Genomic DNA, 27,345 nt, shown 5'->3' with positions numbered 1-27,345 from the left:
CTGTCTTATTTTCAATTGTCAGCCTGTTTTGAAGCACATTAGCTCTGCTGACATATCATATTTATTGGTCTGGGATGGAAGACAGTTGGAATTCTCAGTTAGCATTTATTGGGTTCCTAACGGGGTGTGCTGGTAAATGTTTCATAATCAGCCCTCAGAAAGGGGAAAGGGGGATGTACGTATGACATACTTTTTAGTTTAATCTGCATTGTTAACATTTTTTCCATTACTTTCTTAAGCCTAGACAACAGCAAAATAATAAATCAAGTCCCTATTTGTAGCAGTTGCTCATTTCTGAAGTGTAAAATTCTCACATTGAAGATTTAATAATTGGCTCCCACAATCCAGTTTGAGCTGTCTCCAGCACAACCCTCGTTCCTCCTGGGTTACAGAACATACAGTGAAAGAGCATACCACCCCCAGCCGCCCTTCAGCCTGCTTCTTTTGCACAATGAAGCTTTCTGCAACATGACATTGCAGTCATAGGATTATTATCTGTGCATGACTCCTGGTGCCCTCCACCCTTTCCTCATCTTCCGCCATATTGATCTAGCAAATACCTTTAAGCTAGACTGTAACATGTGATCTCCTCCCCACCCCTGCTCATGCCAGTCGTTCTGGGCATAAGGTGGTCACAATGTCCATTCCTTTATCTTACCCCCATCTCAATCTTTTCCTTATTCCCTACCTCCCCTTTCCCTAGATCATGGCAGTTGAATTCTGAGAATCTTCACACAATATGAGATCTCCTCCCTGAGGATCTCTTAGGCTATGAAATGCCTACCCCTTTTTGGGTAGGGTTTAGACCATACTACTCATTTCTGTCTTTTTCCTTACCTTTATTCCCAATGTGAAAATAGATGAAGATTTGTGAACAGGGCCTGGGGAAAGATTAGGGCTGTATGACAAGGAGGACCAGAGCCATGATGGAAAGGAAATTCTAGTTGTTTCACCTTCCCTTTTTTTAAGCAATAAACTTAATGGAACAAAACATTTCATTTCTATCAGTCAATCAAGTATTTGTCAAATGCCTGCCATGGCTCAGGCACTATGCTGCACGCTGGGGATACAAGTACAAAGACTGAAACAATCCTTATTCGTGTTGAACATCTTCCTTTTCAGCAGAGGGGAAAAAGTATTTAGTGGAAGAGTGAAAACACCTTGATAATGTCTGAAATCTCACTACCTTATTTATGTAACAAGAGTTGTTCAGAGTAACTTGGGTAAGCCTGGATCAGCCACCTTTTATGTTCCAGTCATAATTCACTCTCATCTCCTGTGCTTTTTTCAGCCTCCCTGGGGCAGCCCACTGTCCTGACTATTAAGGGTTTCACCCGTGCTAGCCCACCTGCTCCCTGCTCACCTGTGCTCTTTCTATCTCCCTCTCCTCAGCGTCAGTGGACTTTCCCCCTTCATGGGTGATAACGACAATGAAACCTTAGCAAACGTTACCTCTGCCACCTGGGACTTTGACGACGAAGCATTTGATGAAATTTCTGACGATGCCAAGGACTTTATCAGCAACTTACTGAAAAAGGACATGAAGTAAGCCGTTGAGATTTAAATGGTTTTGTTTTCTTTCACTTTGGGGAAGGGGGAAGATTTGGGATAGGAAAGGGGAGAGTTTTCCCCTTACTGCTTGACTATTGCCTTTACCCTCCCCTATGGCTCACACTGTTGGAGAGTGTTATAGAAGCAGAGAAAGGTGGGCTGTCAGTGTGGATGAGAGGTGCCTGATCATGTGTCTATTAGTGGATTTAAAGGGGGAAGGAAGACATTTTCCATTAATCAGTGAGCTTCACCCTCGTATACGATATCAGGCAGGCAATATTGAATAGTACAGTCTACACATACGATGAAGCAGAGAATTGAAACAATTAGGGGTTCTTAACCTTGTTTGAGTCCTGAACCCCTTGAGCAGTCTGGGGAAGCCTATGGACCCCTTCTCAGAATAATGCTGTTGAATGCATAAAATAAGATATGTAGGATTACAAGGAAACCAATTAAATTGAAATATGACTATCAAAATATATTTTTAATAAGTTATGCATCCCTGAAATAGCTACATAGTGAGTAGCTCTGTGCTTAAATGGAACAAGACTTAGACTTGGAATCAATCAGAAAGTGTAAGTTTGAGTTTCAGTTCTCCTACTAACTTGTTATATGACTGTAGGCAGTCTTTGAGGCTCTCTGAGCCTCAATTTCCTCATTTGTAGAATAAAACTATTACTACTTATTCCATTTACCTGACAGGGTTGTTGTGACAAAAGTGCTTTGTGAACTACAAACTAGACAGCGAGGTAACACAGTGAAGAGTGTTGTACTTGGAATCAGGAAGATGTGAGTTCAAATCTAGCCACAGACACTGTGACCCTGGGCAAGTTGCTTAACCTCTGTCTGTCTTAGTTTCATCTGTAAAATGGGGGTAAATAATAGCACCTATCTCCCAGGGTTATTGTGACTATCAAATGAGATCATATTTATAAAATGCTTTGCAAACTTTAAAGAGCTCTATAGGGACAGCTAGGAGTCAGGAGTCAGGAGGAACTGAGTTCAAATTTGGCCTCAGACACTTACTAGCTATGTGGCTGTGAGCAAGTCACTTAAGCCCAACTGAAGAAAGAAAGAAAGAAAGAACTCTATAAATGCTAGCTAATAAACCAAAGGACAGGATATTGCATAAATGTGAGCTCTTATTATTATGTTGTGGAATTGGAGGTCTGGTTGTAAGCTTCTTGTTACTAGAATTTGTTTCATTTTTTGGATTTATATCTCCAGAGCTAAACACAGTGCCTGGCACACAGTAGGAGCTTACAAAATTCTTGTTGATTGATTGAGAACAGAATTTATTCCTCCATTCGATTAAAAAGATACTATATTATAACCACAGAGTCTCTACTAATTCATACAAGGCATTGTAAAGATGAGATTGCAAAGACAGAGATGGTGAAATCTCCACTCGTAAGGAATTTAAAATCTAATGTGGACATGACTAATATGGTAATATGTTTTACATGATTGAATATGTATAACCTATATCAAATTGCTTACTGTCTGAGGGGGGAGAGAAAGAGAAAAAAATTGGAACTCAAATTTTTTTTTAAATGTTAAAAATTGTCTTTGCATGTAACTGGGGGAAAATAAAATATTATTTTTTAAAAAAGAAAAAAATCAATGTGGGAAAAAGGCACATACACAAATATCTAAGGTACAAGCAAAGTATTATAAAAAAATTGGAAGTAGGAGCAAACACCTTCAACTTCAGCAAGTATCAGTGAAATATTCACTGATATTCAGTACAGTTGTAGTTTAGTATTTTTTCATATTCTAAATTCACATGTGGTACAAAGAACGATACTATTAACTAAAATATTTGATTAACCAAAGGATCTCATTTCTCAAACTTTCTGATAATAGAAGCTTAATGGTATTCACATGTATAATCCCATGTTGCTCTGTGATTTAAAAGTCTTTAACTACATGTATTACTGTTACTTTTCTTAGAGAGGGAAACAGAGCAGAAAGGCAAAGGTTTCTAGTGCTGCCCATTCCTTCTTATGGCAGACTCAGACAGCTTGGCCTAGAAGAATTCCCAGATGTGCTCCATTCAGGTAGTCCCAGACATGATTGTAACACTGCATAATTACTCAGAATTTGAGTGGTCAAGATTAGTTTTCTGTTCAAACTAAGAACAGAATTTCAGGGTCTTTCTTTAGTAATAATAATAGTAACTGTTATTAATTATTACGCTATTATAAATTATAAAAACTATTATAAATAGTAAATAATAAATATATAATAAATAATGAACTGGCTTTTATATGGTACCTTAAGGATTACAGAATGCTTTACAAATGTTGTCTCATTTAATCCTCTCAACAACCCTGGGAGGTAGGTGCTATTATTACCCCCATTTTACAGATGAGGAAACTGAGACAGACACTGATTAAGTGACTTGCCCAAGGACACACAGGTAGTAAGTGTCTGAGATTGGACTTGACTCTTCTTAACCCCGGGCTCAGCCCTCTAGCTACTGCGCCACCTAGTTTTGGTCATGTATTCTTATTCCCAGATGTATTTTTCTCTTACCAACTAAGCTGAAATAAATAGATTTAAGTCAACTGAAATGGAGATAGAAGGATACAAGCAAAGAAATCCTGTTGCTGTGTCTTAGAAATCCGGTGTGGTTCAGCAGGGAGAAGACGGTACTGAGAGTTAGAAAACCCAGGTTCTATGCACAACTTTCTGGTTGACTTGCTTGGTGATACTGTTAACCTGAGTCTCTCTCTTTTCCTCATCGGTCACCTGAGGAGGCTGGACTAGACCATCTCCAGTGTCCCTTCTAGCTCTAACATTCTGATTCTCTGATCTGTCTGTGAAAGGAACCGCCTGGACTGCACCCAGTGCCTGCAACATCCATGGCTAATAAAAGACACCAAAAATATGGAAGCCAAGAAGCTTTCCAAAGATCGGATGAAGAAGTACATGGCAAGAAGAAAATGGCAGGTAAGCTAGAAATCATTGTGAGCAGCTTGTGGCCATGGGTCACTGTGACACGGGATGGTCATGCTCCCCAGCTCTCCTAGTGATTCCTGTATTTCCAGGGAAGCCTTAAGTGTCAGAAATGCTATGTAGGGTCAGATAGCTCTGTGGATAGATAGCCCTCAGGGCTAAGTTTTCACATCTATAAAATGAAGGGTTTGGACCAAATGACCTCTGAGGTACATTCCAATGGCTCAATCTCCTTATGGGTCAACTTACATTACTCTGTCCCATGGTAGCAATATTCCAAACCATGGGCCCCTCTTTCACCAGATCATTGTTGTTCAATTGTTTCAATTGTTTCTGACTCTTCCTAACCCCATTTGGGGTTTTCTTGGCAAAGATACTGCAGTGGTTTGCCATTTCTTTCTCCAGCTCATTTTTTACAGATGAGGAAACTGAGGCAAACAGGGTTAAGAGACTTACCCAGTGGCACACAGCTACTAAATGTCTGAGGCTGGATTTGAACTCCCTGACTCCAGGCCTAGTACTATTACACACTGCACCAACATCATTATTTTAATGCATGAGAAAAGCTGCAGAGTAGATAGACAGGTGATGTGGTTTATATGTTCAAATTCAGATAGTTAATGAGTGGCAGAATGAAAACTAGAATCCCTAATCTCTTTATTCCATATCCACTGTTTGTTCCTTTATATTGACTCATGATTTCTACTTTTCGGAAACTTCCAGTCTAACACAGGGAAAGATTGGAGAGGGAGGAGAGACAGATTGCCCTTCCTTTGAGGAGCCCCCAGCATAATGGAGGACACATGGTTAATGTAAGGAAGTTAAGTTTATAGTCCCGTGGGATGGACGTGACACAAAGAATAACGAACATCATGGCTCCATACTGCTCTTCATAACTATATTTGGGAGTGTTGAGGGGGATAGAGGCTGGAATGAGCAGTGATTCCAGAGTATGTGGATTAATGGAGAGAATAGGAAAGTGCCACCCAGGTGGGGGAAATGAGGACTCAAAAGCAAAAATAATTTCCTACTCAGCTGGTTTGCTTGACCGGAGCAAGGTTCTTGAACTGGGAAATGATGAGAAATTTTAAAATGATACAAGGGAGAGGGAAAAGAGATGACAGGCTTGACAGTGATTTTCTATCAGTAAATTTGCCATGAGCGTGGGTATGCCATGGGCAGCCAGGTGGCATAGTGGATAGAGTACCAGGCCTGGAGTCAGGAAGACTCATCTTCCTGAGTTCAAATCTTTCCTCAGACACTTCTTAGTTTTGTGACCCTGGACAAGTCACTTAACCCTGTTTGCCTCAGTTTCCTCATCTGTAAAATGAGCTGGAGAAGGAAATGGCAAACTACTCCAGTATTTTTGCCAAGAAAACCCCAGATGGGGTCATGAAGAGTCAAACAGGACTGAAAAATGACTGAATAACAACAACAATCTGCGATGAAGGGAGATTATTATAGCACTAAAGACATCACTTTTTGGTTGAGAAATTAAATGACTTAAAATGCTAGGGCTATGGCCCAAATGAGCATAGCTGCTTGGAAAAGCATTTAGGGAAGGGGGGAAGGGGGGAAGGGATAGGTAAAGGACTCTTTTTTTTTTCCATTTTTTATGGAATCCCACATGTACATTCAACCCCCATTTGAGGTTTTCTTGGCAAACCTACCAGAATGGTTTGCCATTTCCTTCTCCAGCCCATTTTACAGATGAGAAACTGAGGCAAACAAGTGCAAACAAGTTTATGCCCAGAGTCACACAGCTAGTGTCTGAGGCCAGATTTGAATTCACAAAGATGAGTCTTCCTGACTCCAGGCCCAGTACTCTAGGTCATACCTGAGCTTTAAGGAGGACCACTTTGGCAGCTGAGTGGAGGATGGATTGGGGTGGGAGAGATGTGAGGCAGGGAGGTCACCCAGAAGGCTATGGCAATAGTCCTGGTGTGAAGTAATGTTGGCCTGCACCAGGATGGCAGCTTTGGGAGCTGAGAGAAGGGGACATATATGAGAAATCTTGTGAAGGTGGAAAGGACAAAGCTTGGCAACAAACTGGATATGTGAGTGAGGAGTCAAGGAAGATGTGAGGTAGGAAGAGAATTGCAGAGAACAATGACCCAATGACCTGGAGAGGAGAGTATCCAGGAGAGGGTGATGAATAGTGCCAGAGGCTAAAAGAAAGTCAAAAAGGACGAGAACTGAGAAAAGCACATGAGATTGGGTAATCATTCTGCCGGGAAGATTATTTCATTTGCTGGATTGCACATGAGTGAGTGGCTTAACTTGCTGGTATCAGAACCATCTAGAACTGGACCAAGGCCAAGACTATATTTAAACTTGAATAGGTGGATAAAGAAGTGAGAATCTAGAGTAAGGACTACATAGAGTTTCTGTAGAAGACCAGGGAGTGCCATTTACATTCATATGAATGCCATATAGATATAGATATATGAATGCATAATTTTCATTTATTTAATTCTTTTTAATGCTCTTATAGTCCTGTATATTCCCATTCTGGAGTGACTCTGTGTACCATGTCATCAGTCAGATTTTCTAGCACTAAAAAAGAACAAGGCTGTATCTCAGTAGTTTGTTTAAAAGTCTATCATTTGAGATCCTATGGTACAGGGTGTCCCTTAGTACCATTTCAAGCTCTCAGAACTTAAAACTGACTGTAGGTGACTTAGCCATGATCACCCGGCTAGTATTTAAGGATAACTTCTTTTCCACAGACATAAAGTATAATCTTCCGTTACACAATACTGAGAATTTCAACATTTCAGCTTTGATAGCTTACAACAACTCTGAGACATGTTGGAAGACCTTGTACTTTTCCATAGAAACAGTGTGGTGTAGAAGAACAGTGAATTGTAATTTGGAAGACCTAAACTCTGATGCCAACTCTGCCACTGGCCAGCTGGGTGATCATGAGCAAGTCACTTAGCATTTACTGGCCCCAGTTTCTGTGTTAAATAAGAGGGTAGGATCAGATGCTATTAAATCCCTTCCAGGTATTATTTTAGCTCCAGATTCTAATGTTTTAGCCCACAAAAATCCTGTTTTACCCCTAATGGAGCTAAAGTAGAGTAATTTTGCTAATAGTATGATTTCATTTATTTTTGATGTTGTTATTCAGTCATTTCACTTGTGTCCCACTCTTCATGACCATATTTGGGGTTTTCTTGGTGAAGATACTGGAGTGGTTTGCCGTTTCCTTCTCTGGCTCATTTCACAGATGAGGAAACTGAGGCAAACAGGATTTAGTGACTTGCCCAGGGTGATACAGCCACTAAAGTATCTGAGGCTAAATTTAAATTTAGGTTAAGCTCCTCCTGACTCCAGGGCCGGCACTCTATCCACTCTTCCATCTAGCTGCCCCATGATTTCTGTTATACCTAACCAACATGGTAACCTTTTTTCTATGGGGAGAATGTATGCTGAGTTCCATCTCAGGAGCACGTATACCACCCTCTCCTCTGTGAGACACATTCAGAAGATCCAATGCAGAGACAAAAAGCACAGAGGAGATGTGTTTCAGGCCACCAGTAATGTGGTATTTCTCTGCATTGCATAGGGAAAGATAACACTTTATATCTGTAGAAGAGAGGTATCCTTAAATAGAAATAAAGCATCTCACTTGTCCTACTTTGTTGAACTCAAAAAAAAAAACATGGCTCAGGAGGATCACAAATTCAATACAAGTCAAGGAGGACATAGTGTTATTTTACTCTGCCCTGTCAGACCACAACTGAAGTTTTATATTCAGTTTGGGGGCATTTCTTTTTAAAACAAATTTTCATATTTTAATTTAAATACTTAAAATTATTAAAAATTATTTATTTTAAATTATTTAAATTTAATTTAGGTATTTAAAACAAAGAAAACATGTTCTTTTTATAAAAGGATAGTTGTCTAGAAGGGGAAAAGAGAAACATACAGGGAAGAATGTAGGTGATATAAAAACAAAAGTTCAATAAAAATCTTTTTTTATTTTTTAAAAAGAAATACTTTTAGTTAGAAATAGTATGAGAGTCCTGGGAGCAGATGGTCCTAGGACTCTAAAACTCACCTTTGACTTCAAGCTTTATAGAGCCTGATAGCTTCTGAGGCCTCTCTATTACAGTCTGTGATTTTGTGAGGTTTCCTCAGCTCACCAGGAAAAAGGAAGATAATATGTAAGTGACTGGACAAAGCAGAGAATGGGAATTAGAGGCCTGGTTGGATACCTAGTTTCTGTTCCTTAGAAAATACCAGGTCATAAGCATTATTGGACAAAGATTATAAAAAAGGCACCATATGGTATTTTCTTGTCTTTGATGACAGAACACTTAGATCCTCAATGGCCTGAACTGGGCCTAACTGCCATGGGAATATGTTATCCTCTTCTCAAAGGAAGCTGTAGGCATGCAGATATTAGACCTAAGCAGCTATTGAGGTATACAAGGGAATTGCTTTTTGACCCCTTGGTTTCAAGGATTCTGTCTGTCAAGCTATTGTGCCCTATCATCGGTGGTGAGGTAGTTTCTATGGATACAATCCAGAATCAAGTAGTCAGTTCTTGGCTGGGAGGCAAAGGTCCAACCTACACTACAGGTTAAAAGCAATAAAGAGCTTTTGCCAGATGTCCCCGAAAAGGAATTGGGATCAACTGGGAATTTTTGTTTGTTTCAAAAAATGTAAAAGGTTCTTGGTCCGTAAAAATGAAATGAATGTTTAATTTCAAGAAACAGAAAAGAAATAAGTGGGGGAACAGGGAATAAAGATTGGGGGGGGGAATTTTAATGAGCTTTTAAGTTTAAGTTAGAGGAATGACCCTCTTCTCATTTTGCAAAACCAGATAGATAATAACTGAGTTCTAATGTAAGCCATGTGAAAAAGCATTCTGGTTGTCAAGCATTTATTACATTTCTCCCTGTTGGAGGAGTAAGAGATGATTAGCTGAGTGATGAATATCTTCATTTAATGCAGATTTTCCCTCCAAGTATAGAATCTTTGATTATTAATGCATAATAATGTTTTTATTTGAAACAATATCACTTTTTTCCAGTCTTGTATTTTTGTCATACATCTAGTGAGTGCTTGCATACCATATATTTCATTAAAAATTTAAATGAAGAAACAAAGACGGAAACTTAAAGTATTGCTCCATCTAGTTTTGTAAATAAGATAAACTCTGGGAGGTTAATCACTTCCTACACAATCAGAATTAGGATCAAAGGTGAAAGCTTCAGGCTCAGACTTCCCTATTTCCCATTTATATGGGTAAGTTGTTTATAAATTGGGGATTTCCTGTGATGAAAGACAGAAGCCAGGCTAGGGTTCCCGTGATAAGTATATGTGGGGAATGATTCTAAGGTAGTAAAGAGGCCTTGATTTATAAGACTATTTGCCAAGAGTTTCTTCTTTTCCCCTCCTCATTGCCTGTCACCCAGATGCCTTCTGCCATGATTCCTCCTTCACATCTTTGTCATGTAATGGCCCTTCTCCTTGCCAAGGCACGCCCCTTGATATGCACAATTTACCCCATTTCATCTCCACTTCTTCAGCACATTGCCTCCTCTATCATCTGTCTTCTCTCACTGTCTTCAATCGTTCCCTGTCTGTTTGCTGCTTCCCTCCCTACTCTCAGCAAACATGCCCATGCCTCCCTATCTTCAAAAAACCCTCACTTGATCCATCCATCTCTGCTAAGTATTGTGTCCTATCTCTACTCCTTTTTTTTTGCCTTGAGGCATTCAGGGTTATGTGACTTGCCCAAGGTCACACAGCTAGTAAGTGTCAATTGTCTGAGGCTGTATTTGAACTCAGGTCCTCATGACTCCAAGGCCCGAGCTCTATCCACTGCGCCATCTAGCTGCTCCATTATCATAGCAGCCACAATCTGCCTGGTGATCAGAAAGTCTGACTTTTTTTTTTTTTTTTTTTGGTGAGGCAATTGGGGTTAAGTGACTTGCTCAGAGTCACACAACTAGTGAGTATCTCTCCTCCTTTTGTGCCCAAACTCTTTGAGAAGGCAGTCTACAATCGATGCCTCTACTTCCTTTTGTCTCTCACTCTCTTCTTAACTCTCAACATTCTGGCTTCCACTCATCATTCAATTGAAACTGCTTTCTAGTCATCTTTTCATCATCAAATCCAATGGCATTTTCTTAATCTTCGTCTTTCTTGACCTCTCTTCAGCCATCGACACTGTTGCTGTCCTCTTTGATGCTTTCTTCTGCCTAGGTTTTCGTGACACCACTCTCTCCTGGTTCTCCTCGTCGATGGATTCAGTTATCATCTCTACGCTGATGAATCTCAGATCTACTTATCCAGCCCTAACCTCTCTGCTGACCTCCAGTCACACATCTTCAACTGCCTATTGGGCACCTCAAACTGCATGTCTTGTAAACATGTTAAACTCAACATGTACAAAGTTATCTTTTTCCCACCCCAACCTAATTTTGCTATCCTCTCTAGGGTACCACAGCCCTCCTAGTCACCCAGACTTGCCACCTAGGTATAATCCTTGACTCCTCACTCTCATCCTCTATATACAATTTGTGACATGGTCTGTCAATTTTACCTTCATAACATCTTTTGTCCTCTGACATTCCTTCTACCCTGATGCAGGCCCTCATCACCTTGAGCCCAGACCATTGGAATAGCCTTCTCGTTGGTCTACCTGCCACAAGTCTGTCCCCACTCCTGTCTATCCTCCACTCCATTGTCAAAGTGATTTTACTGAAGTGCAGATTTGACCAAGTCACCTCTCCCCCCCCCACACACACACATACACACTCAACAACTCTCATGACTCCTTATCATCTCCAAGGTCAAATCTAAAACTCTCTGCTTTGCATCCAAAGCCCTTCATAACCTGCTCTCCCTCCTCCCATGTTGCTGGTCTTCTCACACCTTACACTCCCACTTTCATGTACTCTGCAATCCAGTGACAGTGGCCTCCTTCCTCTTATTTTTTTTCCTTTTTTTTAAAATTTTTAATTAATTTATTTTGAATTATCAACAATCACTTCCATAAACTTTTGAGTTTTAAACTTTTCTCCACCTCCCTCCCCAAGACAGCATGCAATCTGATATAGGCTATACATATACATTCCTATTAAACAGATTTTCACATTAGTGATGTTGTAGGTAAGAATTAGAACCAATAGAAGGAACCACCAGAAAGAGGAAACAAAACACAACAGAAGGAAAAAATAGCAAATAGTGTGCTTCAATCTGCATTCAAACTCCATAGTTCTTTCTTTGGATGTGGATAGCATTTTCCATCATGGGGCCTTTGGAGATGTCTCAGACCCTTGTATTGCTGAGAAGGGTTAAGTCTATCAATATTAGTCATGGCACAACTGGATGTTACTGTGTACAACGTTCTCCTGGTTCTGCTCACTTCACTCAGCATCAGTCCATACAAGTCTTTCCAGGTTTTTCTGAATTCAGCCTGTTCATCATTTCTTACAGCACAGTAGTATTTCATTACATTCATATACCACAACTTGTTCAGTCATTTCCCAATTGATGGGCACCCTCTCAATTTCCAATTCTTTGCCACCACAAAAAGAGCTGCTATAAATATTTTTGCACATGTGGGTCCTTTTCCCCTCTCCTTCTTCTTCTTTGCTCAAGACACTCCATCTTCTGACTCTAGGCATTTTCACTGGTTGTTTTCCATGCCTGGGACTTCTCTTCCTCCTCATCTCTATCTCCTGGCATCCCTGGCTTCCTTCAAGTCTCAGCTAAATCCTCCTTTGACGAGCCTTTCTTGATACCGCTTAATTCTAGTGCATTGCCTCTGTGGATTATCTCCAGTTTATCTTGTATATAGCTTCTTTGCACATAGTTATTTGCATGCTGAGTTTCCCATTAGACTGTGAGACCCCAGAGAGCAGGGAGTGTCTTTTACTGTTCCTTATATGCCCAGTGCTTAACACAGCCATCGGCACATAGTAGGTGCTTAATAAATGTTTGTGGACTAACTGACTGAAGGCTGTTCTGCAGGTTGGGGAAGATTGGAAAGTCCTCGAGAATAAGGAGTCCTGAAAACAAATCTCAGGATATGATCTGGCCAGAGCAGAATATAAAACTCTTTGTTCATTCGTTTCATTTGTTTCCAACTCTTCATGACCCCATTTAGGGTTTCCTTGGCAGAGATACTGGAGTGGTTTGCCATTTCCTTCTCCAGCTCATTTTACAGATGAGGAAACGAGGTTAAATGACTTGCCCAGGGTCACACAGCTGGGAAGTGTCTGAGGCCAGATTTGAACTCAGGATGAGGAGTCTTCCTGGCTTCAGGCCTGGCACTGTATCCACTAGGCCAGGTAGGTAGCTGCCCCCACTCAACCTATGGCTGATTCATCCTAGGAAGCATTTCTCCTGAGAAGCTTGCCTTGTGTATGACAGGCAGTATTGCTCAAGGTAAAATTTCTGAGGGGGACACAAAGTCAAGGAAGGTGTCATCCCTTTTGAAGATAGTAGCACAATACTAGCTTCTTCCTAAATGCCGAGAAAATGGCAACCAAGTGACCTGTGTGGTTCTGACTAGCAGCTGGTTTTTAAAAGACAGTCCATTTCTGGAAGGCTACAGTACTTCTTCTGGAAGGCACAAATGGCCATGATATCATTTTCCTCCAAAAAGTCTGTTCCCCATCCTAACATTCCTAGTTCTCTTCATGATCAGTCAGTCAGTCAATAAACATTTATTAGTGACTCCATTCTCCCAAATTTTCCAGGTCACACACAGATTGTGGCGGCAGGGTCCAGTTCTGTGATCCAAAGCAAGCACCTGGTCACCATGTGCTTGAGTGTCCAGGAATGCTAAAGTCCATGCAAATAGCAATTAGGAAACAGTGTCATCTCATGGCAAGTGCCTTGATGTAGAAGTCAGACATTCTACTCTCCTCAGCCATTAACCAGCTATGTCACCTTAGGCAAATTATTTAACTTTGCTCAGCCTCCATTTTTCCATGTATTAAATGAGAGGTTTGAACTACAGACAGTTCTCGCTTTTTGCATAAGTGGACCATTCTGCAAACCTCTGAGTAAAGCAATTTTTACATAATGTGAATCTGCCCATGGATATGGGGAAAGGAAGGAGGCAGGGAGAGATTCACGTGCCCATGGAGGGAGGGGATGGGCATACAGTTCAAGAACATGTGGAAGATAGGGACAGAGAAGTGAAAGCAGAAGGAAGAACATGTGGGGGCCTAGCCAGAACCAAGAGGAAAAACCCAGCAGGCAGACACAGACAGGAGAGGACAGGCAACACATGACCGGGGTGGGGGGGATGGGGGTGCAGACACAGGGAACCCAAGCCTGGAGGAGCAAGGACAGACACATGGAAGTAGGAGGTAGGCAGAGCTGGTCAACTCTTTCGGCACTGGAAGTCTCAATCCAAGCCCTCAATCTGGCACCGGTAGAGATAGTGATCTCTCCTTAGTCTGCTGTTCTGCTTTCACTTGGAGAGATTTTTTTAGGATTTTTTTTTTCCAGTTGGGGGTGGGAGGCCACAGAGTGCTGAAAAAAGGGGCAGGAGTGGAGAGACAGAGAGTACCATACTATACAATAAAGTTAACATAGGTGTTTTTTTTTAAAATGCAGATTTCTTTAAGAATTCTTTACATCAAGTCAAATTTGGTATTGTGAAAACAAAAACTGTCTGTAAATGATCTAAGTTTCATTCCAACTCTAAAATACCAAAATTCTATGATTGTAAGACCTAGAGCAGGAATCCTTGACCTGGGGTCCATAAGCTTGTTTTTTAAAAAACATTTTGATAAGTATATTTCAATATAATTGATATTCTTTATAATTCTATTTTTTTATTTTATGCATATAAAACCTTTATTCTGAAAAGGGACCTATAGATTTCACTAGACCGCCAAATGGGTCCATATACACCTAAACAATTTAAGTCTAAATGGATTGAGGAAGCAAAGTAGAACGGGGACAATTGACACGTCACTAATGAGGTCCCCAAGAATTTTAGGAGCAGAGGCAAAACAGATTGGGAATGACACTTGACAATACCAGCAACAGAAAGACTGAAACAAGTGTTTTCTCAGGTTAAATTCTGAAAATGGATAGAAGAACAGTAAGACCCATCCCTCTTTAGTCAGGAAGTAAGTCATGTAGTCTATTGGCTTAAGTTACTCATCTGATGCCCTGTCTACCATGTTTCATCATTCTGTGTCTGTGAGTATGTACAAGGAGAGGGTGTGAGGGGAGGAGGAAACCAGGAGACAAAACCAGGCCCAGATGATGTACACTCTTGCATAATGAGAGAACCAGTGGGATTTCAGAATCTTCCTGGTGGTGATCTTTGAAAGTTGTGGAGAATAGGAGATGTATTGTGGGAGTAAAGAAAGGCAGATGTAACTCAGTCATAGCACTTCTAGGGCTGTATCCCAAAGAGATCATACAAATGGGAAAAGGACCCACATGTACAAAAATATTTATAGCAGCTCTTTTTGTGGTGGCAAAGAATTGGAAATTGGAAATTGAGAGGATGCCCATCAACTGAACAAATTGTGGTATATGAATGTAATGGAATACTATTGTGTTATAAGAAATGATGGCCAGGCAGACTTCGGAGAAACCTGGAAAGACTTGTATGGTCTGGTGCTGAGTGAAGTGAGCAGAACCAGGAGAACGTTGCACACAGTAACAGCCATGTTGTGCCATGACTAATATTGATAGACTTAACCCTTCCCAGCAATACAAGGATCTAAGACATCTCCAAAGGCCTCATGATGGAAAATGCTGTCCACATCCAGAGAAAGAACTATGGAGTTTGAAAGCAGATTGAAGCATACTATTTGCTATTTTTTTTCTTCTGTTGTGTTTTGTTTCCTCTTTCTGGTGGTTCATCCTATTGATTCTAATTCTTACTTACAACATCATATATTTAATAGGAATGTATATGTATAGCCGATATCAGATTGCGCACCATCTTAGAGAGGGAGGTGGGGAGGGAGGGGGAGAAAAATTTAAAACTCAAAAGCTTATGGAAATGATTGTTGATAAGTCAAAATAAATTAATAAAAAAAGAAAGGCAGATGTCCTGGTTTTCCAAAAAAGGAAGGGGATAAAGTCTGTAAGCTATAGGTAATGAAGACCTCCAGTGCCCAGAATTAAGTAAGAACAATGGGTAGATGTTACAAAGAGACAACCAGACAACAAAGTTATCCAGAAGCGGAATGAGCTGCCTTGGGAGACGGTCGCTTCCTCTTTATTGGAGCCTTGAATCAAACTATTCTTTGCCCCTGGTCAGTTCTTGTCTGCCAATGGGTAGTTGGGCTAGCCCATTTACAAATGGATTCATTTCTATGTATGGGCTTTAACATATTTACCATATCTCAGCCTCTCAATAAATCAATTCCAAATTCAAAATATTTTACTGGATGACATTTCTATATCATAATGGATATGCCAGAATTGCTCAAGATAAAATGGGTGTACAAGGGAAATTCTACAAACATTTATTCAATGTCTCCTCTGCAACAGAGCACTGTGCCAGGCACTGGAGGTAATATGTAGTTAAGATAAAATCCTTGACTTCACTGGGTCTGTAGTCTATTCCAGGGGATATGGCTCATATGAAAAATAACTAAATGCAAAATAGTATATGAGAGGTGCAAACAAAGTGATGCCTGAGATCCGAGGAGTGGGGAAAGTAGAGAAGATGAGGATCAGGGAAAACTTAGTATCATAGAATCATAGATTTAGCACTAAAGGTGACCATGTAAATGAATCAGTCCTACGTGGGCGTCCAGGCACAGGGTTCAAAAATCCTGAATTAGCTATGAAGGATGGAAGTTCAATAGGTGGAAGAGTGTACTATGTGTTTGGGGAGTGGTATGAAATAAAGCTGAGAAGGTAGAGTGGTCAGTGGGAAGTGAGGGGAGGAGATTCAGGGGAAATTTTAGGTAATTTTGTAAAAAGATATTGATAAAATTAATTTAAAAAAAAAACAGAGTAGTAGCAAACTGTAGAGGGTCTTGATATTATGTGTCAGAGTCAGGGCCTCTCCCAACGTCTCCCTGGTCCTGACTTGTCATTGGTAAGTACTTAACCATTGCATATTGATTGTTCATCTGTTCTCTGGGACCAAAATTGGTCATTGCAATTAATCTGGGCTTTTTAGTATTATTTTTGTTTACATCATTATAGTTATTGTGTATACTGTTCTCCTGGTTCTATTTCCTTCGCTAGAAATCAGTCATCCAAGGGTCTGGGATTCTAATTTAAAGCCAGAGATCATGAAAGGAAAATGTTGTATGTTCTTGGCAATTTCTCCACAATATTACTTTCTGTAAAATTCCAAACTCTGCTTGGACTGACTGTACAAAGAAACTATGCTTCAGAGTTATGGGACCATGCTTAGCAGGGATTATATATCGAGGCCGACTCCAGCCCCAGGGTGTCGAGGGTAAAGATCAGGGTGTCCAGAAGAACAAATATCTGCTGCTGTTTTTTGCATTTTTTTAATACCTGCATTTAGAAATGTCCTTAGTGAGATTTCACAGCTTAAATAGGGACTAGCCAGAAAAAAGAACATCATTGTGCCATAAGATGTAGCACAATATAAATCATAAAGAGAATTAAATATAAAGAACATAAATAATTTAAAAACTAGGGGAAGCTTGTATGAATAGATGCAAAGTAAGCCAAACCAGAACAGTTCACACCAAGAGTTCTTAACTCTTTTGTGTCACGGACCCCTTTGGCAGTCTGGCAAAACCTACAGACCCCTTCTCATAATGTTTTTAAATAATTGAAGAAAATGCTACATTTTAGTTAGAGATTAAGGAAAAAAAATTTTCCCCATCCAAGTTCACCGACCTGAAATCATGGGCACCAGTTTAAGAACCTCTATCTACACACTGACCCCAATAATGTAAAGAATGTCATTGAATGACATCAGAACTCTGATCAGGGCGTTGAACGCTCTTGACTCCGGAAGACAGACAGTAAAGTCTGACTTTTCTTTTTGGCAAAGAGATGATGGACTGGAGCTGAAAAATGAGGCATATACATTGTCGGATATGGCCGGTGTTTTAACTGGTTTTGGTGATTAGCGATTCTTGTTTGCTTTAAGAATCTGCCAGTTTTGTCGGGGGCAAAGCGGAGAGTGAAGTGGGATGTGCGGTGTAAGGGGCAGTAATGTGAGAAGAAAATAAGTATTAAGACATTCGTTGTTGTCTTTAAATCTCTAAAGAACTGGAGAATCATAAAACTGTACACGTGGAAAGAACCGAGAGATCATTTTTTATAAAAATTCTCCTTTTCTAGACAAAGAAACTGAGGCCCAGGGAGTGCCAAGTCACAAAGCGATCTGCCCAAGAACTTATCTTTTCAAGATCTTTTCTCTTCAGCCCAACTCCCTCCACTGCTATAGCAACAGCCCTCAGCCAATTAAAAACGAATTGCTAAAGCAGCGTTTTGAGAGCCAGCCCTGTCCAGTGTCCGGGTAGCAATAAGTCTTTGTAGCTGTCTATGCTTGCAGTTGCTTTATATAAACGATCCCTTTTATGGGAGTTGAAGCACAGTTTGAAAAGAGTTTTTGTCTCATGTTGACCTTGTTTAGTCACATTAACGCACCGAGTCAGCTCCAGGGCCCCATTCCATTCTCTGAACATCTTCTGACACGCTGATAGTACTGAGCGGCGCAGGGTTTGGCTCATTCCTCTGGCAGATCAGCCTGTGGGGCTCTTTTCTCAGGGAGGACAAACGCTCGTTTCTCCTCAGCTAGACTCTCTTCTCCTCAACCCTCCTGCTGCAGCTGAGCCGAACCCAAGGAAGCTTTTCTGAGTCCAGCCCTGTGTCTATTTTTCCAGAAAACAGGCAATGCTGTGAGAGCAATAGGAAGACTGTCCTCCATGGCAATGATCTCGGGGCTCAGTGGCAGAAAGTCCTCTTCAGGGTCACCAACCAGCCCTCTAAATGCAGAAAAGCTAGAAACAGAAGGTAAGGCACTCACAAAAAAGGCACTGTATTCATTAAGTAGTTATTGGGGACAGGATGTTCCCGAGGGAGCATCAGGGAAAGGAGGGGATAACATTTTGAATCATCCTTTGCACAGTGGTGAAGAAGGAATTTGGAGATGCTCCTGGGCTTCCTGACCCTGAGACCAGTAATTAAATAGGAGATTTTTTTTTTTTTTTTGTTAATATGGGTTCCTCCCTCACTTTGACAGCTGGAAATGGGGAACGTTATAGAACCATTTGGTCTCAACTTCTTTTGCCATCCTTTTCCCAAGAATTTCTAACAAATGCTTTTTTTGTGGTTGTTGCTCAGAGCATTTTACAAACTTTAAAGCCCTTATTTATTATTATTATTATTATTCCTATAGTTTTATCAGTGTTAGGATTTCTTTGCTATAGAGAACTCCCAGGGAAGGACCAACAGGGTCCTCAAGGCCACATGTTCCCCACCCCTGGACCAACCTCTACCCCTGCAGATTCACAATTATGCTGCAGCCCATATGATTAAAGAGCTGCCCAGGGCACTGAGAAATTCAGTAACTTGCCCAGGGTCACACAGCCAGGATATGTCCAGGACAGGGCTTCCTGACTTTGTGTCTGGCTCTCTAGCCACTATGACATATTAGTAGTAGTAATAATCAGATCATGCCACTCTTGGGAGAGTGGGGAGGACCAAAATAAGGACAGAAATGTTTTTCAAAGATTGTTTCCATCTTCATGTGAGCTTGGACCCAGACTGCCTCGTTATCTCAGAGGCACCTCCCGTGGCTTAGATGTATCAAGTTGTCTGGTAGCTTTTGCTTTGGAGAGAAACTCATCAGAGGCCCATTTGTGCCTCATAGCAGAAGCAGGAGGATGTTCAGCTAGCCCTGAAATTCACCTTAAGCTAATATGACCAGCAGAGTGGGGTCAGCAGAGTGGGGTCTGCAGATTTAAGGAGCTCATTCTGTCTTATTTCCTTCTCCCAACCCTCCAAATAACCCTCCCGTTCCTAGAATTAGCCTGGGAGCAGTGGTGCGCTAAGAAAGATGATAGAGTATAAAGCAGTGATGTTAAACTCAAATAATAAATTAATTGATTGATCAGCGAAGGACATTGCCTCTCTTGATCCTGAAACTATTAAAAAAAAAAACATTTTGAACCCATTTTGACCTACTGAAATGATCCTGTGAATTACAGAACTTGTCTCTGCAGCAACATATTGACTTAGAAAACCACAGATTAACATTATCTATGTTGTTTTGATTTTTATTAAAAAAAAAAAAATTTCCCAATTTAGTCTGCTTTGAACTGTATTTAGGAGTTTTGAGGCTATGAGCTGCCAGGCTATGAGTTTGACATCTTTGGGATTAGGAGCCCTGGACTTGGAATAATCAGCATCATCATTTATATAGCAAAGCACTTTACCTAGGTTATCTCATTTAATCCTTATAACAACCTATGTATGAGGTAGGTGCTGTTATCTTCCCTATTTTACAAATGAGAAAAATGAGGCTGAGAAGGTTAAGTGACTTGCCTAGGGTCACAAAGCTGGTGAATATCTGAGGCAGCATTCAAACTCAAATCTTCCCAACTACAAAACCTATGTATATACTGTATCCATTGAGTAAGTAAAACTTAGCTAGGTTCTAGGCCTGGTTCTGATGCCTAGGCAAATCACTTAATTTCTCTGACTTTGAATTTCCTCATGAAAAATGGAGGTGATAACGCTTGTATTAGGCACCTCTTGGGACTGAAATGAGGCTTTGCAATCTTTAAAATGCAGTTATTGATTATTTTTCCCGATCAAACCTTAAATTTATGTCTCTACAGTGAAGGAAGGGAATGAAAAGTTGCTGAAAACTATCAAGTGCAGTTAGGATTTGGTTCAGAAGGGAGGCAGAACTGCTAGATTAGGACAAAGGGCTATCTATCAAAAATGTCGTAGGAAGCTTGCATAGTTTTCTTTTTCCATTGAAACAATATGAAACACAAGTGTCAAGCAGACCACCTCCAGGCCTGATAGCCACACCATAATGCCAGTTGTACAAAAAGCATAAAGCAGATGTCTGTCCTTGAAAAAGGGAATTTCTTTTTTAATGCATTGGCATTAACAGTGGTGGGGAGGGAGGGGTAAGTCCTTATCCCTGATTTGGGCATCTTCCAGGAGCCATTTGGCAGCATGCCCACAAGGCCCAGGGGCAAGCCTGCCAATGACTCAGTTCTGTTTGAAGTGTTTTGTTCATTTTTAATGGGGGAGGGGGATATTGAAAAAAACAACAACCTGATTGTTAGGGTCGTAGGTTGGCTAAAGGGATGGGGGTAGCTGCGCATCCTCTCGATTTGGAGAAACCTCTCCTCAGAGTTAGCCCCGTTGTCCTTTGCTCCCCACAGAAGATGTCTCCCAAGCTTTCCTCGAGGCAGTTGCTGAAGAGAAGCCCCATGTAAAACCTTACTTCACCAAGACCATTCTTGACATAGAGGTCGTGGAGGGGAGTGCTGCTAGATTTGACTGCAAGATAGAAGGTAAGTCGCCAGCAGCCTTCCCTTGGCTACATGTTTACTTCACATTCCCACATCCGATTTGAGAAACAGCAGAACATTCACCATGTTCCACTGAGGAAATCATCTCTCTCACGAGACCCCACCATGTGACAGCTGCTGAGGAGAAACCCATGTAAAACCCTTCCTGAACTCTGAAGTTTAAAATTAACCAGTCGGTCAGGAAGCATTTATTAAGTGTTTGCTGTGTGCCAGGCACTGTGCCGGGCATCCGTGATACAAAGACCTAAATTGAGGTGATCCCTAATCTCACGAAGTTAATGGGGAGGACAAGGACATACATCAGTATATGCAGAATAAATATAAAGAAAGCAAGGATAAATAAATATAGAACAGTCAAATACAAGGTTGTCTGGGAGGGGAAGACACAAGTGGTCACAAGAATCAAGTAAGGCTTCTAGTAGAAGATGGTGCTTGAGCTACTTGACACAAGGAAGGAGGGAATAGAATGCATTTTAGGCATAAGGGGATGGCCATGTAATAATAATAATCATTGCTAGCATTTAGATAGCACTTTTTAAGGTTTGCAAAGCACTTTACAAATTTTAGCTCATTTGATCCTCATAAGAGCCCTGGGAGGTGGGTGCTATGATTATCTCCATTTTACAGATGAGGAAACTGAGGCAGAGAGAGGTTAAGTGACTTATCCACGCTTACACAGTAAATGTCTAAGACAAGATTTGAACTCAGATCTCCCTGATTCCAGGTTGCAGCCCTATGTGCACTATACCATCTCAAAGCGAATGGGAAGAATGGACTAGGAGTTAAGTTCTGGAGAGGTGCCCTCAGGGAACTGGTCATAGCCCTTGCAGTCAGTCACCTAAAAAGGCACACGTTCTGTCATTTGCAGAATCATTTCAGTAGGTCAGAGTGGGCTCAGAGTGTTTTTTAAATAGTTCCAGAGTCAAGAAAGTCAATGTCCTTCATTGATCAATCAGTTAAACTGTTATCAAACATCTTAAAGTATTTCCTGTGTGCTGACGCTGCACCTGGGCCTGGAGTTACAAAGATGAAAATGAAAACAGCCTCTCCCCTCAAGGAACTTATATTCAACTTGTGTGTACATTAACATGAGGATAGAGATGGAACCTGTGATTTCACTGGGATAAGGAATTCTCAAATGAGAAAATAAGAAGTCAAATGACTTGCCCAAGGTCACATGGTCAGTATGTGTCAGAGGAGGTACTTGAACCCAGGCTCCACGCCCAGCGTTAGATCAATCAAGAAGTCTTTATTAAGTACCTACTATGTGCTAGACACTATGCTAAGCTAGGACTACGAGTACAATGAATGAAGCAATGTCCCCCTACAAGTTTATATTTTATCCCCTGTAACACACCCTGCTTCTCCTACCGAATGTAGACAAAATAAATACAAGTTGGTTTTTGGAAGAAGCCTGAGCAGCTGAGGAGATGGGATTTCTGGGTAGTTCTCAATGGGGTGAGAAAAATATTTAATAGGATAATGATGCAATGCCTGTAGGTACCATAAGCATTGTCCCAAAGAGATACCAGAGTAGCAGATTGGAAGAGGTTGTGGGATTGGTAAGAATGGAGAGGAAAGCAGGATAATTTCAAAAGTAGGAGTCTTGGACTGAACCCCTGAATTGGACCACCTGGGACTAGTGGATGGCAAGCCATCACTGGAGCCAGGAGTACCTGGGTTCAAGACCTGCCTGTGCACACCTGCCAAGTGACCAAAAGAAGTCATTTAACCTCTTGGTGCTCCTAGGCAGCGCTGCAAATTACAAACAAGTTGTCATTTTAATTGTAATTTATAGTTGACAAACAATCTGCATTGGGGGAGGGTGTTTCCACTCTGGGAGTTCTCCACATAAATGAAATCACAAATTTAGACCCCATCCTCCCTCTTTGATTTAAAAAAAAAGGTTTTTACATAAGCAATCATTCATTGGTCTGCCTTCTGGTAGGGGTTGTGTGTAGGAGAACTGTGAATGGATAAACAAGGACAGAATGCTCCTTGGAATAAATGTTAGGATTCTTAAGTTTTTAAATGTGATTTTTATTCTGCATTGGAGCTAGAATTTTTATGTAAGAAAATATCTCCAAAATTAAAATGGAAGTTAATGGAAACCTAACTTGGCAGACAAGTATTTCTCTTACACGAGACTTTTTAGGAGTATACCTAATGTATATTGTATATACATATACAATGTATTATATGTATACAATTGTATATATGTGCATATTGTATATAGGCATAGGAATATACCTAATGTATATTGTATATACATATACAGTATATCATATATATACAATTGTATGTATGTGCATTAAAATATATTGTTTAATTATATTAAATATTAAACTATTGTTTAATATTTTATTATTTAATATTATTTAATTGATATTGATAGAGTAATAATAAATTATTAAAATATATACATACAACTGCGCATATATACTACACACACACACACACACATATATATATATATATATACACAATAATGTATATATAATATACCTGGATAGTTAATTTTCACTTACCACAGCAGATTATTGTAATAGCTAAAAATAATAGCTAGTATTTAGATAGCACTTTCAAATTTGTGAAACCACTTTACAAGCAGCGTCTCATTTTATCTTCTCAACTCTGGGAGGTAGTTGTTATTTTTATCTCCATTTTACAGATGAGTAAACTGAGATAGGAAGCATTTAAATGACTTACCCAGGTTTCACAGCTAGTAAAGTGTCTGAGTCCAGATATAAACTCAGTTCTTCCTGACTTCAGGCCCAGCATTCTATCCATTGTACCACCGAGTTAACTAGATTTTTCTTATCATGACCGCTCTGTTGACGTTATCAATCTCCTGTTCACTCTTACTACAAATTCCAGTTTGTAGCTCAGGTGCTTCCTCTGGCTTGTACTATCTGTGTGGCCCTGGTCACACCCCTGGGCTTCAATTTCCTCAACTGTACAATAAGGGAGGGGGATAGATTCAGTGGCTTCTTTTAGCTGTAGATTTCTGATGCTGTCATCCTTTGGAGTTTTGAAGAAGACCACAAACTATGTGTGTATAGAAATGGGTGAAACTTTACCCTGAGACTTGATGTTGACCATCCCCAGAGTGGCCAGATGGGAAGATGACCACCCTTCTAGCATCTCTTTTTGGCTTGAGCTATTCCCATACACGTTTCTATTGAAACATAAGTACCTAAATATTTCCTGCCAATAGAACACTTTTTGCTCTTTACCCCTTTATTAATTCAGTCCATCTGGAGTTGACTATAGATGCACTGGGGCCAAGGTGGGAGACATGCTTACTGCAACCGGTATTGTTCCCTCTATGTGTGCTGCAGGGTACCCAGACCCTGAGGTCGTCTGGTTCAAAGACGACCAGTCCATCAGGGAATCTCGCCATTTCCAGATAGACTACGACGAGGATGGGAACTGCTCTTTAATTATCGCCGATGTTTGTGGGGATGATGATGCCAAATATACCTGCAAAGCCGTCAACAGCCTGGGAGAAGCCACCTGCACCGCTGAGCTCATTGTGGAAACCATGGGGAAAGAAGGAGAAGGTGAAGGAGAGGGTGAAGAGGAGGAAGAAGAGGAAGAGTAACACAAGGCCACAAAGAAAGAGCCTTTTCCAAATCCTATTATAAAGACTGTTTCTGTAAAGTTCAGGAAAAAAAAAAAAACCAAAATATTCAAACCACCTAGTATGATAGATTATATATTTAGGTCATTTGGGGGTTGATTCTTCAGCATGATCAGTTGATACCTCTCAGCTTTATTTATGGGCATTAATCTGAATTAGCAGGCACCTTAACATGCCAGAGTGGCTAGTTTCAGAGTAGAAAAGCCAACCAGTCATTTGCCTGACCAATTTGGTTTTTATTTAATTTTATTTTTTCAATTAACCAAAGTCTCTCTCCCACCTCCCCTCCCATTGAAGGGAAAACAACAACGAAACACCTTATAACCAATGTGCATAGTTAAGCAAAATAAATTCCCACATTGGCAATGTCCAAAAAACATACAGGGTGTTCCCAAAGCCTTAGTGCACTTTTAAGCCGTAAGATATAAGACTTTATAGACACCTTGTATGTCTCATTCAGGATCCCCAAATCCATCACTGTTCTGTCAGGAGGTGGGCAGCATGCTTTATCACTGGTCCTGTAGAATCATGTTTTGATCGACTTGTTTTTCTAGGGAAGAGCGGAAAACGCTTATCTAAGCTGTGTATCTACAATCCCCCCCTTTGAGATCTTTTATGACAGCTCAGATTGTAGCCTAGGTCCTGAGCAAGACCACAGAAGCTAACGTGGCTTCCAAGTTCTTTGTGGATTTCTGAGGTTTCTTCTCTTTGCCCCATGACACCAGGGAACACTTTCTGGTCTACCAAGGCAGCCCTTTGTTTTGGAACCAATGGAGCCCTTTTAAATTTAAGAGGTAAATTTTATTTGCAAGTGTGCTGCCGCTCCTGGGACCTCTAATCCCTCTTCATTACCCTTCCAAGTTCTCTTGGATATGAACTCAGCAACTGCTCTATTTAGCCCTGAGATCAGTACCTAGTACATCACTTCCCTCTAGACATTGTCTCAATTTACTTGGAAAAATACAGTATCTGTCCTTCCATCCTAACCAAGGGAAAGGAAAAAAAGAACACTTTTCTTTTCCTTGCAAGTGTCTAATAGCTTCAGATATTTGTGCAGGAAATAAGCATAACCTGGGGGGGGGGGATCAAAATGCTGACCAATAATTCTCTTCATAAATAAGGAGTCAGATATGTGCTACTACCGGTTATCAGTCAGGCACATAAAAGTAAAGATTTTTGTACTGGAGTGTTCAAAAATCGGTTTGGTAAAAACAGTAGTCTTCTATCATCGATATTATTATTTATTTGGCCACTATGAAACAGATCTCAACTGATGATTTAGCTGTAGACCATCATGTACTTTGGAATCACCTCCAAAAGTAGTCTTAGAGTTGAATTATTCTTTTATTCCAAACACTTTCCAAAGAAGCTTGTGTACCCTATGTGTTCCACAATGTTTTTCATCTTGAATGTGCAACAGAACCTGCCCCCCCAAACCCTGTGATTTCTCCTCAGGTCTGATAGATACACTCAGACTTCCAATCTTTAATCCTAAAGTCTTTTACTTTCTTTCACAGTCCTAGTTAGCACTTAGTTGTTTCTTGTTCAAGGCTAATAACATAGGCCTTGAGTTGATGTGCAAAATGCATTTTATTTGTGTGTATAGCATTCCAAATATATTTGTGTGTGTATGTATATATATATATACACACACACATATGACACATGTGTGTATGTATATATATATATATATACATACACACATATATTTTTCCTTTTCCCCTATTTGTAATATGCAGCAATTTAAAATGTCAGTTTCGGGAAAAGGGTAGTTCTTAAAAGTTTCTTAAACCATTTCTCAATGAACAATCTGTGCAATCCTACACAGTATCAACTTTAGGATGTTTGATATTACCGAGTTTCATGTCTCTTACTTTATTTTGTGTTTTATGTTTTAATGAACTTTGTATCTGCTTTGCTCTTTGCTGCTAGGTTCCAAATGCCAGTGTCTTTTACTTTTTTTTTTTTTGTTTAAACAGATAAAAGAATGTTTGTTTTCCTAGCCACAGTATCGCCACAGTCCATTATAAGAAAGGGTTTTAAATTTGATTTAGTGCATTCAGAGCTTTTCTCACCATTTTAAAATGTGTTTAGATAATAATGATGTGTGTGCGTGCGAATGTGTGTATATGTGTGTTTGGTTTTTTTTTAAATATCTTCTTGAAGTTATGCTGTTTTCCCCAGTTTGTTATACCATCAAAATGGTAAGAAATGAGAACACTACAGCTGTAGTTAACTCACAATTTTTAAATAAAGAATACCACAAAGCATGCTAGTTGTATAACTCTTTGCACATTCTCATTTGTTTGCATGCCAGACTTTGTTGTACAAATAGACTTTGGTATTAGAATCAAAATTATTTTGCACAAATTAGTGTTTAAAAAAATTTTTAATGGCTCAGTTTGCAGCAGGCAGTGTGATAAGTTATTATTGTCAGCAAAGTATTAGGCCAAGTTCTTTTAAACATTAGTTAGTTGTAATTTCATCTTTTGTTGTTGTTGCTCAATCATGCCCAACTCTGACCCCTTTTGGGGATTTCTTGGCAAAGTTACTGGAGTGGTCTGTCATTTCACATTATAGATGAGGAAACTGAGGCAGACACGGTTAAGTGACATGCCCAGGGTCATACAACTAGTAGTACTGAGGCTGGATTTAAACTCATGAAGTTGAGTCTTCCTGACTCCAGGC

General features: G+C 40.2%; 1 protein-coding gene across 1 annotated transcript in view; it reads left to right on the top strand.

The window, feature by feature from the left end:
• The window catches only part of MYLK (myosin light chain kinase), a 313,404-nt gene extending 286,463 nt beyond the window's left edge, over positions 1-26,941 (top strand). The window contains exons 28-32 of the mRNA XM_027845152.1: positions 1,393-1,545; positions 4,383-4,506; positions 18,345-18,474; positions 20,865-20,996; positions 24,356-26,941. Coding sequence (XP_027700953.1) covers positions 1,393-1,545; positions 4,383-4,506; positions 18,345-18,474; positions 20,865-20,996; positions 24,356-24,618 — 802 coding nt within the window. The 3' untranslated portion in view covers positions 24,619-26,941. The remainder of the gene's footprint in view (positions 1-1,392; positions 1,546-4,382; positions 4,507-18,344; positions 18,475-20,864; positions 20,997-24,355) is intronic.
• Positions 26,942-27,345: the final 404 nt, after the last annotated feature.

Source organism: Vombatus ursinus, unplaced genomic scaffold (assembly GCF_900497805.2).
Source record: "Vombatus ursinus unplaced genomic scaffold, bare-nosed wombat genome assembly UNPS02014959.1, whole genome shotgun sequence".
NCBI lineage: Eukaryota > Metazoa > Chordata > Mammalia > Diprotodontia > Vombatidae > Vombatus > Vombatus ursinus.
Note: the sequence above shows the minus strand (reverse complement) of the source record. Positions and strands in the feature narration are given on the sequence as shown.